Source organism: Protopterus annectens, chromosome 9.part0 (genome assembly GCF_019279795.1).
Source record: "Protopterus annectens isolate FY-2018-M chromosome 9.part0, PAN1.0, whole genome shotgun sequence".
NCBI classification, from domain to species: Eukaryota; Metazoa; Chordata; order Ceratodontiformes; family Protopteridae; genus Protopterus; species Protopterus annectens.
In genome coordinates this window covers 168935441-168947479 of record NC_056743.1, presented here as the reverse complement: position 1 = coordinate 168947479, position 12039 = coordinate 168935441, and the positions used below count along the sequence as shown (strand labels likewise).

The window sequence follows — 12039 nt, the reverse complement described above, 5'->3', positions numbered from 1 at the left end:
AGAAACAGATACAGTAAACACTTATAAATGCTATAAATCGGCTATCACAGCCTACACAAACAATTTGCAACAGTTACAGATTTTAAAAGTAACAAACTGAGAAACAAGTGCAATAACAGAATAAATGCAGAATAAACAATAACAATGTATCAGCAAGCAGGCGAAATACAGTTGCTAGATAAATAGAAGTGGAAAGCCACAAAAATATACTTAAATCAGGTAAAGTCACTTTTTTAGCTCTCTGAAGCTTGGATTACTCTGCTGGCCACCACGAGGATCTGTGCTGAGTAGGTACAAGCTAAAACACGCGTGTTTAGCGTTTGTTATAGCAGGGGCTGAAAGAAGCTAGGAACTGGCCCAAAACGACCAATAAGCTACAAGTTGCTGGCTGAAACCTCACAAAACTGGACCAACAGGCAGCTCAATGCTTCCCACTCCCACTGGTAAGCAAGGGAACTTCCTCTCTTCCAAATTAGGTAAAGAATCAGTAGCAGGAACTGCAAACAAAGCCCAGGGATCAGCAAGCTCTGAAACTGGACTATTCTAGCTCAGTAAGGCGGGAAAACAAGAGATATTTTTTTTTTTTTCCAGAAAACAAGCAGAAACAGATACAGTAAACACTTATAAATGCTATAAATCAGCTATCACAGCCTACACAAACAATTTGCAACAGTTACAGATTTTAAAAGTAACAAACTGAGAAACAAGTGCAATAACAGAATAAATGCAGAATAAACAATAACAATGTATCAGCAAGCAGGCGAAATACAGTTGCTAGATAAATAGAAGTGGAAAGCCACAAAAATATACTTAAATCAGGTAAAGTCGCTTTTTTAGCTCTCTGAAGCTTGGATTACTCTGCTGGCCACCACGAGGATCTGTGCTGAGTAGGGATCCAAGTTTTTTATTAACTGTTTTAATAGCTTGGTTTACGTGAGTATCATATTTGAGGTTGTTGTCTGTTATATCACCCAGGAGTTTGGTATACATATCTGGTGAGATTATGGTCCCATTGTTAGATGTTACAGTAAACGAAGGTTGAGAGGATTTGCGAGTAGGGGAGAAGAGCAATAGCTTTGTTTTACTAGGGTTTAATATCAGCTGTTGATTAGAGATCCAGATTTTAACTATATTAAAGTTTTCTGGGTTAAACTAAGGAGATCTGTAGGGATAGAGGCTGAGCACATCAAGGTGGAGTCATTGGCATATTGTATACAGGTTGCATCTGGAATTACAGTGCTAAGGTAATTGATAAAGAAGGAGAAAAGAAGGGGACCTAATATGAAGCCTTGAGGGGCACCAAGGGTAATGAGGAGTAGGGTGGAAAGTTTGTCCTGCCAAAGGACAACCTGCTGTCTTTCCACTGAGATAAGACTAAAACCATTGTATGGCATGGTTGTTTAGGCATATTTTATTTAGGGTAAAGTAGGACTAGCTGGTGGTTTAACCATGTTGAAGGCCTTAGAAAGATCGAGAAACAGGGCAGACGATAGTTTGTTCTTGTTATGGTTCGAATTTATGACAGAAAAGGAGAGGAGGGCTGAGGTGGTACTGTGCTGTGGACTAAAACCATGCTGGGAGTTGGCCAGAAGATTATGTAGAATAAGGTAGTGTAAGAGTTGTTTATGAATACACTTTTCCATAATTTTAGCAAGAGGGGAAAGGATAGCTATTGGTCTATAGTTTGATAGCTCAGTGGAGCTCCCCTCCTTTGTGGAGTGGTATGACGTGATATTTTCCAGATATAGGGGATAGAGGCTTCAGTTATGGTTCTCTTTATCAAAATAGAGACAGGGTATGCTATAACATCAGCAGCTTTTTGCAGGTAGTCTGCCGGGAGGAGGTCATCTGAAAGGGTGGTTAGTTTAAAGGCTGTAATGATTGAAGTCTGAACTTTTTGTAAGCTAAAGGAGGGAATGTCACTGGGTTTAGGGGTTTCAGCATTAGGACACGTGGGTTTAAGTTTGCTAGCAAGGACCTGGATGGTTTCTTTAAAGAAACTGTTGAAGGTGTTGGCAGTGGACTCCGGCGATTTTTGGATTGGGGCTAAGGGGGTTGGAGTTGTGGATTGCCCTGGGTGGAGGAGTTTAATACCTGCCCAGAACCTCTGTGGCTTGTTGTGGTGTTTCTGCTGTAGATAGCAGAAATGTTTTTTTGTCTAGTAATATGGATTTTTTTGTAGCATTCCTATATTGTCGAAGTTTGAGTTGATCTTGTGGGGCTTTAGAGGAGTGTCAGGTGTTTCAGGCATTATTACTTTGGATAATCTTTAGTTTAGTTTCTTTAGTGAGCCAGGGGGCAACTTTTGTTCTAATTCTAATAGAGTGTACAGGTGCATGGTTTTCAAGGTTGGCCAGGAATGTGTTGTTGAAGTGTTACTTGCGTCATCTAGTGGTAGTTGTTTTAGAACTGACCAATTGCATAATGTAAGTTCTTCTAAGAATTTATTAAGGTTGAAGTTTATTTCTTATTGTTGTATAGGTGTGTAGCTGTGGACATTCAACGTTATGCCTGATAAAGTTAACTTTCCCTTTAAACCATTTGACTTACAAATTCATCTGTTTTTTTCACTCATCTGTTATTGTTTCCTTTGTTTTTGCCTCCTTTACCTTGTAACTAGCAAGTTTATTATAGCGGTTTAATTTTTCAAACACTATTCCTAGATCCTGTTGTTCATTATATAGAAAATGATGTCTTCAGTGAATATAACTGTCTTTATCTGTGTCTCTCTAATTGTGTTCGTCTCTCTCTCTCTCTCTGAAGACATAATGTCTCTTGTCAAGAAGCTCCAAATAAAGAGCAAACAGCAAGGAGTAGAGTGAACCTCCCTATCTTGTCCCTATTTGACAGATCTATTGGGTCGATTATCCTTCTCCCAGATTTTCATAATTGATTAGACCCCCTCATATATCCAAAAATTACCTCTATACAGTCTTACAGGAAACTTATCTCAAAAGTCTTTTCATAAATCTCTAGCTAATCTTATCAGAAGTATTTTCTTCATCTAAACGTATTAACATGAATTGCTTTGGTTTGCCTGTGGCATCATTATGGAGCATTAATATCCTGCTTGTATTGTCAAAACCATGTCTTCTTTTTATAAATTTGCATTGGTCTAATCGTGTCATCCTCAGAAAGAACTATTTTTGCTCGTCTCCTAGCTAATGTTGTCATAAATGCTTTATACTCATGGTTCATAACTGGGGCGGCCGCGGTGGTGTATCAGCTAGCATTGCCGCCTCACAGCAAGAGGTTCTGTGGTTCGATCCTCGGCTGTGGTGCCTTCCGTGTGGAGTCTGCTTGTCCTCCCTGTGGTCACGTGGGTTTCCTCCGGGTGCTCCGGTTTCCTCCCACATCCCAAAAACATGCTGTAGGTGGATTGGACACTCTAAATTGGCCCTAGGTGTGAGTGCATGCGTGTGCGCCTTCTGTAAAAGGTTGGGAGCTGGGCTGGCAACTCGACACCGTAAAACTCCACTGCCAATCATGAGCAGACAAGTGATCCGCTGTGGTGACCCCTAACCAGGAAAAGCCAAAAGAAGTCATGGTTCATAATTAAGACAGGTCTGTGTGACCAAGGGGTCTGTCAAGTCTTCCCTTCCTTTGGTATCTGTAATAATACTGATCATTCCTAAGAGGGGAGATGTCTCCCCACCTTTAAGAATATTCTTAAATACTTCCTTCCAAATCTAATGTATAGTTTTCTTTTCCAAATTTCTAGTGGGATACTGTGCATACCTGCTGTTTTGACTATTTTCAGTTGTAATTGCTTCACTTATTTCATGTTTCAGTACTTTGGCCATTAACATTTGTTCATTCCTTTTGCCAGACTATGGTCTTGTGCTTCATTTTAGTTTACAAGAAGATAAAGGCATTATTTGAGGGGAAATGGAAGGTGGTTATTTCTTGTAGCTTGTGCCTTCACCACAGTATGTGAACTTTTTGCTTATGCTGCGCTAGCACAGTTACCACCCTAAGGAGCAAGTTTTGTGTGAAGTGCGTAAATATAGTGTACGAATGTAAATTTTTTTTTTTGTTTATATTGCATTGTATTGGGACTTTTCAGTTTAATCATTTTAAAAAAGTTTTCAGAGAATTATCTGTTTTTAGCATTATCTAAAGGTAGAAGTTGTGCATGTCTTGTTGTTACTGATTTTTGGTGTAATGAAGCAACTGCCCTGGTACTAAGATTGTGCAGTCATAAATGAGAAATGTTCTTATCAACTTGGGAGCGTGACATTTATTAGATTCATGCATTCAGTACCACAAATTTTATCCATCCCAAGTTGATAAGCGAAAGAGAGACAATTTCTTTATTTGCACATTTCAGTGATCCCATCAAATGTAATCTGCATATTGACAGAATTTCCGTCAGTTTATCGGACGGAGCCTAGCTAGTGAATATGTAGCAGCTACAGATGTCACTACTGCAAGGTTGCTATTGGGTAGAGTCTTTTACTTCCCATAGTAGAGCATAACGTAGTGTACACTGGCTGTGGGGGAAAAAGCATGTAGAAAGCTAATGTCTGTCTTTCTACACATCACTGTTATAAAAATTAATAGATGAGCTGCCTTTGAACAGCTGAATTAAATTAGCATTTTTACAGTGCATCATTCATAGAAAAAGTTCTACTGAGTTAGCTTCTTATTTTACATGTTCAAATCGGTTGTTTATACAAAACTGCTGTCACCTAGTAGTAAACATCAATGGTAAATAAGGCTGAAGCACCATCTGCTATTGTATAGTTTTATAATAATATGCTGAGGTGGTTATAATATTACTGAGCATTTGTGTGGTTATAACCTGTTCTGTTATTATTGTGCTGTGCATTTTGGTTTGTTGAAACAAGGCTTTTGCCTAAGAAATTGCAAATAAAAGAAAATAATTTAAAATCTCCAGGTCATACAGTGTTTTTTTTTAGTAATCAGTGGACCAACAGTCTTTGCTGTACTTTTTGCTCTTTTATCGTTGGCAACAACTACATAGCCTCCAAGACAAATTTCAGTTTACCTGTATAAATGTACACAAATGTAGTCATACACTTAAAATTACCACTAGAATTTGGGAAACTCTTATGGCTGATTAACTCTTCATAATAGAAATTTCACTGTTGATGTTAATGTGTTCAAAGCATTCAGCTTTAACAGCTTCACACTTTCTTTATTGGCTAATTGAGTGATACAGTATGAATGAATAAACAAATTGCCATCTTTAGAGATGTATGTTTTTATATCTGTTTGAATTACTGAAACAGAACATGGAAAACGACCACTATAATCTAACTGCAACTAAAATTCTTCTGAAAAAAGTGTGTGTGTGGGGGGGGTGTAAGCACATTACAGACTTGTATAAAGTGGTTGGATAATCATTTCCAGTTATTGTGTGATTCTTTGGACATTTTAAAGTCCAGTTTACTGCAGATTAAATGTAAACATTACTACATTCTGATGCTGTAATGAAAGGAGCACCACAAAAGCATGCCTTTTATGTTTAACTTTATATTTCTTTCTCTCTTTTGGAGGACACTGGATTGTATTATGACCATTACCTCAGGGAAGTAATTGATCTGCTTGAAACAGACAGTCACTTTAGAGAAAAGCTTCAGAATGCAGATATAGAGGAAATCAAGGTAAATATATCCTCCTGCAGAATTATTTTAATTGCAGTATGTTGTGTACATGTATGTGTTTCATAGGCTGCATGTTTCATTACCTTTTAATGCATTTTCTTTATTTCTGTTTGCATGCATTTTTTTTTTTTGAAAACAAGATTCAGAAATGTGTTTATCTTGTTTTATTCCAGATGTTTTGATAGGTTGCTGTGTCATTTTGAGTTTTACTTTGGAGCCCTAAATTACCTTTGTGAACTATTTGGCATTGTGGACAACTTTCTAATTATCAGTTGCACGTTGTCTTTTCTTTTGTAGATGTGTCGTAAATTATTTACTACTTTGGCGTACTGTGCATTGCTTTTTACAAGCTCTAGCTTAATGTGCTTTTGTAGCATACAAAAAAGTATGTAAAGTATCTAAAGGGGGTTGTATAGATTCCGGTCATTTCATAGTTTACTCCTCTCATGGATTTCTAGAGCACATTTTCATCTGTAGAAGGAGTTGTGGATATTCCTAGTTAAGAAAATTGTGATTGACATCTCCAGAGTTATAGTTCCTTTTATGGGTACTTATTTCGAGTAATCTGTCGATAATGCAGACAGTAGAGAGCACCTGACCCATAGAAAGTGTTTTCTCAGAATATCAGTTCTTCATATGTAAATCTTACTAGAAAACAATACAAATTATTGTATTTTGTTAGAGGAAAGTGCTGTCACATTCCTTGTGTTGATGGGTTGATCCTCCATATCCCCTGCTAATTGTTACGGTCTTCGCTGAGGACACTATAACTCAAGAGAAATGAATAAACCTCTTAAGTTGCAGTGGTTTCAAAGCTTTCAAATGGGCTGTTTTTTGGCAGAATTCAAGTAAGTGGCAAGCATTTCTGTTGTTTGAGAGAGGTTTTGATGAACTGACCAGATTCTTGTATTTACACATCAGTTTACAGGCATGCAGCCAAGTATGGCAGCAGTTCCTTTATCCACATCATACACTCTGGAACCAGCACTTATCCAGCTTCATATTTTTTAAGATTTTCCCAGCTGCATGTAAGAAGCATTTACTTATAGTCCTGTAGTGGCTTTCCTTTCGGCTAAGAGGATTTGTGGCAGTTTTGTTAATCTAATACAGTAGTTAAAATATTGCTACAAAGTGTTCCTAATTTACCTTCCCTGTTAGTCCTGTAACTTTGCTCACTAAGACATAATTTCAAAATATTTATAGTGCATACTTGGCTCCTTAATCGGTAAAATTAATAGTCAGGTTAACTCAAGATTTTGGGACATTTAACTTGTGTTCACATTTGTAAAGCAATAGTTAAGCGACTTGCTTTTTGCTGTGGTGCAAAGAATGCTAGGACAGAATGCATAAATTTGTGCGCATATAGTCAAGTTCTTCTAATCTGATTAAAAAGTGTACTTCTTTTCAGAAATCCTTTGTTCCACACACTTCCTCTTTTAATAATAAAAACTAAACTCAATCTTCTGTGTTTGGTTTTGGAGAAAAAAATATGCCAAGGAATGGCTGAGGGAATTTCAATATCCGTCATAAAAAATATTAAACTGTTTAGCCAGCATGAAGGTCATTCGATTGGTGGTTGCTTGGATAACTCACTAGGTGAGCAGTAGAATGCAGGGTGTTTGTAGTAAGTGGTATTCCGCCTTTCATATTGATAAAATAATATGCAATGGTGTAAATACCTGTGTACACTGTTTGCAACAATAGTGTTATTAAACATGGACTGCAGAGAAGAGTACATAGTACATTTGTGACTCATGCTTCAGTGTGTATAGTTCACAGTTATGTACTGTGTGCACTATACTGCTGTCAGAGGGATGGGGCACTGTAGGTCAATCAGTCAAAGTATTTTGAATGCCTGCCATTACTGAACTTGCCAGAGTCTTCATGGACATGGGTAACTTATGCTTCCCAGCACAGTTAGGCAGGGGATATTCTCCTGTCTACCTCATGTCAGCACCATTTGTGTACATGCACAGTGTGATATACAGTTTCTATATCCCTTTTTCCATTCTTGAATTTCCTACAGTCTGAAATGTGTAAGTCTTGCATAGCACTACGTATGTTTGTACTGCTGTGTCCAGCATGAGTTGGCTGCTGCAGCTGATAAGATTCCTCTGCACAACACCAAGTCTTTATCAGTGTAAGAATGTATAGGTTCATAGCCAAGTACAAGGCTAGCTGCTCTTGCGGGCTATTTTAAGCCTAGCCAATTTCCCTTTTTTTGTGCTTGAAATAACCTATCCCATTTGATTATAGATTGGCCTTTCCCATCCCATGGTCGATAATTATATACTATCCCTAATGAGAATAATTGGGATCATACATTTGTTTGTGTCTTTCAGCTTTTTCCCGGTTAGGGGTCGCCACAGCGGAACTCCGGTCCGCTAATGATTGGCAGTAGATTTTTACATGCTGGCTTGCCGGACCTAATGCACAACCTTCAGCGAAGGAATACCCATTCACGCATGTCACCACACAGAAGACGCTCTAACTGAGAATTGAATGGGCAACGTCTAACTGTGAGGCGACAACGCTACCGCAGTCACAATTGGGATCATACATTGCTATATGAAAATGCAATGTTCAGTGGCCGAATGAAGTAGATATTTAACATCCGACCAAAAATAGACATTGTCTGAGTATACCTGAGGAGGTGAGAATGTAAAATAGAACTGAATATGTTTTTGCTAGAGAGTTACCACTGTGTAAGTGCATTGTTAATTATTTAGCATTATAACTTCTGGGTTACCATTGTTTTCCACGATGGACTTCACATTATGCATACATTAGTGCATACAGTCAGGTGCCTCAGCACGGCAGTCCTAGTTTGGGGCGATTCAAGGACATTAATGCCTTTTTATTTTCTCTTAGTTTTTTTTGATTTCTAATACCATGACGAGAATGGACCCCATTTAGTCAAGGCATAATTAAAGTTCATTAAGTTAGTATTGTTTCAGTCTTTGATGTTAGCTAGAAGTGTTCTTTGCAGCACCTACGATGTGCCCAGTCATGACTCCTCCTGCAATTCTTGCGGAGTTACTTGTTTTGGTAACATATATAAGTACGACTGTAAAGTCTTTCTTGCAAGACCCATTGCTCCTACTGCTATTATTGGAACTGTCTGGGTATCCTTCTTCCACATTGCTCTCGTTTATGCCTTCAAATCCTGATATTTTATGACTTTGTCTCTGTGTACGTGACGCACTATAGTCGCTGGGTGTAGCAATTTCAACAATCAATGCTACTTTTGTCTTTTTTTCATGGACTGCTATATCTGTTTTTCTTGCATCTATTTTTTGAACTGTTGGTAATGGGTGATCCCATGCAATATAAACTTTATCATTTTCTATAATGCTTTGTGGCTGTTGTTTCCATTGTTTTTCAACTGATCCAGTTTTGTAACATTTGTACAATCCCCAGTGCAACAGCCTTGTCACATTATTATGCATTTTAAAATACAGTCCTTCTGCCTTTAGTATATCACAACCAGCAACAAGAAGTGTGACCGTTTCTGCAGTTCTGTTTTACAAAGCCTGCATTTGTCTGTTTCTCTCACATGTTCACTTGACTTTGTAAACCATCAAGTATGTAGTCCGCTATCTTGGTCTGCCAATATTAACTTTTCATCTTTTGCTTTAAGTTCACCTATCCTTAACCATTCTTGCATTCAGTCCTGATCACAGTGAAGCTGTTCCAACAGTTTTATATACTTGCAACTATATTTATGCATTTTCCACATTTCTTCCCTTCTCATCTGATCCTTCACCTTATATTCTTTATTTTGAATTTTATCACATTCAGATTCTGCCTAATTTTTATCTACTTGGTTTGATTTCTGTTCCCGCTTGACACCGATATGCTTCTGCTAAACTAAGCAGTGCAGTTTTAGATTTATTCTCATCATATTTTAAAACTTTCGCTATACTTGGGTCTTGTGAGGAGAGCAAATATGTATGCAGTCCAATGATTGCAGATCTGTACATATAATTTAATTTTAAGGAGGCTCATACGCCCTTAAGAATGGGGAATATATAGTCTTGGTTTGCACCAATTTTTATAAATCATTTGATAAACATGAAGCATCCTTCTTGTTTTCCTGTCCAAATGATCCAGCACCTTTTAGGGCCAGTCACTCCAAAACTGTAAGTTAGAACAGGAAGAGCAAATTGGTTTATAGTTTGGATTTTGTTCCTAGGTGTTCTGTTTTTAGTATTACATTTATTCTTCTAAAATATTGTTTACTCAGTTCTGTTTGCATTTGTTCATGTTTTATTGTTGATCCTTTATCTGTTCCCAAATATTTATACACTCCCTCTTGCTCAAGTTCTTTTCTATCACATTCCTGTCACAGGCTGATGTTGCTCCAGTTTTCTTGCTTTAAACGTTGCGTTTGCACATTCATCAAGACCAAGTGACATTCTTCTCATCTTAAAAACTTTTGACCACTTGCAGTTCTGCTTTCAGTTCCTCATCTGATGAACTATACAGTTTTAAATCGTCCACAAAAAAAAGAGAAGTCTTTACACTTTGTTTTCTGGGAGCCAAGTTGTAGACCTGACCTAATCTTTTAAGTGGACAGCATAATGGTTTAAGGTCAAAACAAAAGATTAGTGATGACAGAATCACCTTGGAATATGCCCCTTTGAATTTTTGTCCCTGGAATAATACTTTGTCCTTTACCGTGGCTTAACTGCAGATTGGTTTGTCACTGTTTCATGGTCACATAATATAAGTGATCAGTGCAGGATGTATCTGATTCAGTATTCTTTTATCCATGAATGTGGGATACTGTCAAATGCTTTTTGTAGTCTGTCCATGCCATACTTAGATTCTTCCCCTTTTTACAGTTCTCCATTACGACTTTAACAACAGATGATCCTTTGTGTTCCACATGACTTTCTTTTTGTTGTCCTTTTATTCTATTTCCATGATTGGGTTTTCTTCTAAATAACTATAAACTCTGTCGGTATCAATTCCACTATATAGTTTATATAGTGTTGGAAGGCAAGTTATTTGTCTATAGTTTATAGGATAGCTTGCAGGTTCGCTCTTAAGTAGGAGTATTGTTTTTTTTCCTGTTAACCAGGTTCATAGGTTGGTACTAGGCTATCGGCCCTAAGGCCTATGCAAGCCTAGCCATAACAATTCCCTGGAAATTTTTTCCCACAATATTTACTTCTCTGGGCTCCTGTCTAGCAGGTTGACTGACATGATCCCCGGGGTGAATTTCCTATCTCCCATCCAATCATCAAGGTTCCTTTTGAAGAGGGCCAATGAGGTGCTCTGCTTGACATGTATGGGCAGTCTATTCCAGAGTATGGATAGTCTCTGGGTCAGGAACCTATCCCTCCAGCATGTTTTGTTGGTGTCTGTCTGGGGTGCACAGGTAAGTAGTTCTTAGTCATAGCATCTTTATATGAAGGTTAAGCTAATACTTTTAACCAGAAGTTAGGTACTGCATCTGGGCCTGGGGTTTTCCAGCTAGAGGCTTTTCTTAACATTTTTCAGTCTCTCTGGCTGTTAATTCATCGCATTTCATATCCTGTACAGTTGAACTTCTTATTCTTTCTTTTACTTCTGTCCATTTAGCATCTTTGTTAGATTCCACAAGATCTTCATAGATATTTCTCCAAAATGTATGCATTTCTTTTTTTTTTGGTGGTGTTTCAATTCTTTTTGCTTTGTTTTCCAATTCTCTGTAGAACAACTTTGGGTCATCAAAATGCTTATTTTGTATCTGCATATCTTCCAAGTTTTTCCATCTGTACTTATATTTTTAGTTTATTTGCGATGGTGCACAGTCTGTTCAGATACTGTGCATTGCTTTTATCACATGTATCTTAAGTATTTTTTTTTATCTGTTCCCTCTTCTGTACTCTTCTGACAGTGACAGTTCTTGTCTTAATTGCTTTATATTTTTCTCTGTTATTTCCATGATGGCATTTGATTTCTCCACTTCCGTTCCCTTACTGCCCTGTGTTTTTGTGAAAGACTTTTATCTGTTATTAATTTAGCTGCCCAGTAATATATCCTATTTACTTATATCACATGAATTTCTATGAACAGTCCTAATTATTGTGTTCATTTGTTTTACAAACTTTTTGGGTTTTGTTAACTTTCTGTATTTCTTTCATTGATCTCAATATGCCTGTCCATGTCTATTAAATCAAGCAACCCCTCTCTCAGATCATTTTCTTCTAAACTGAGGGCGCATTCTTTTTTTCCCCCATTTCCTGCAGGCACTCTGCAGAAAGTTCCAGAGCATCATCCTGTGTCACCCACTGCTCTGTCGTATGGGAGCTCACTGGCTATCACTCCACAACACTAACTGCGAATTGCCACAGTTTCCTGTTCCTTCCATTACTGTGCAACTCCAACTAAACTTTTATACTGGTTTCCTGTGGAAGGC

At 37.7% G+C, this 12039-nt stretch overlaps 1 protein-coding gene across 3 annotated transcripts in view; it reads left to right on the top strand.

Moving 5' to 3' along the window:
* The window catches only part of NUCB2 (nucleobindin 2), a 736170-nt gene that overhangs the window by 123077 nt on the left and 601054 nt on the right, over positions 1-12039 (top strand). For all 3 annotated transcript variants that reach the window (XM_044082707.1, XM_044082708.1, XM_044082709.1), the window contains exon 4: positions 5523-5630. In XM_044082707.1, coding sequence (XP_043938642.1) covers positions 5523-5630 — 108 coding nt within the window. The remainder of the gene's footprint in view (positions 1-5522; positions 5631-12039) is intronic.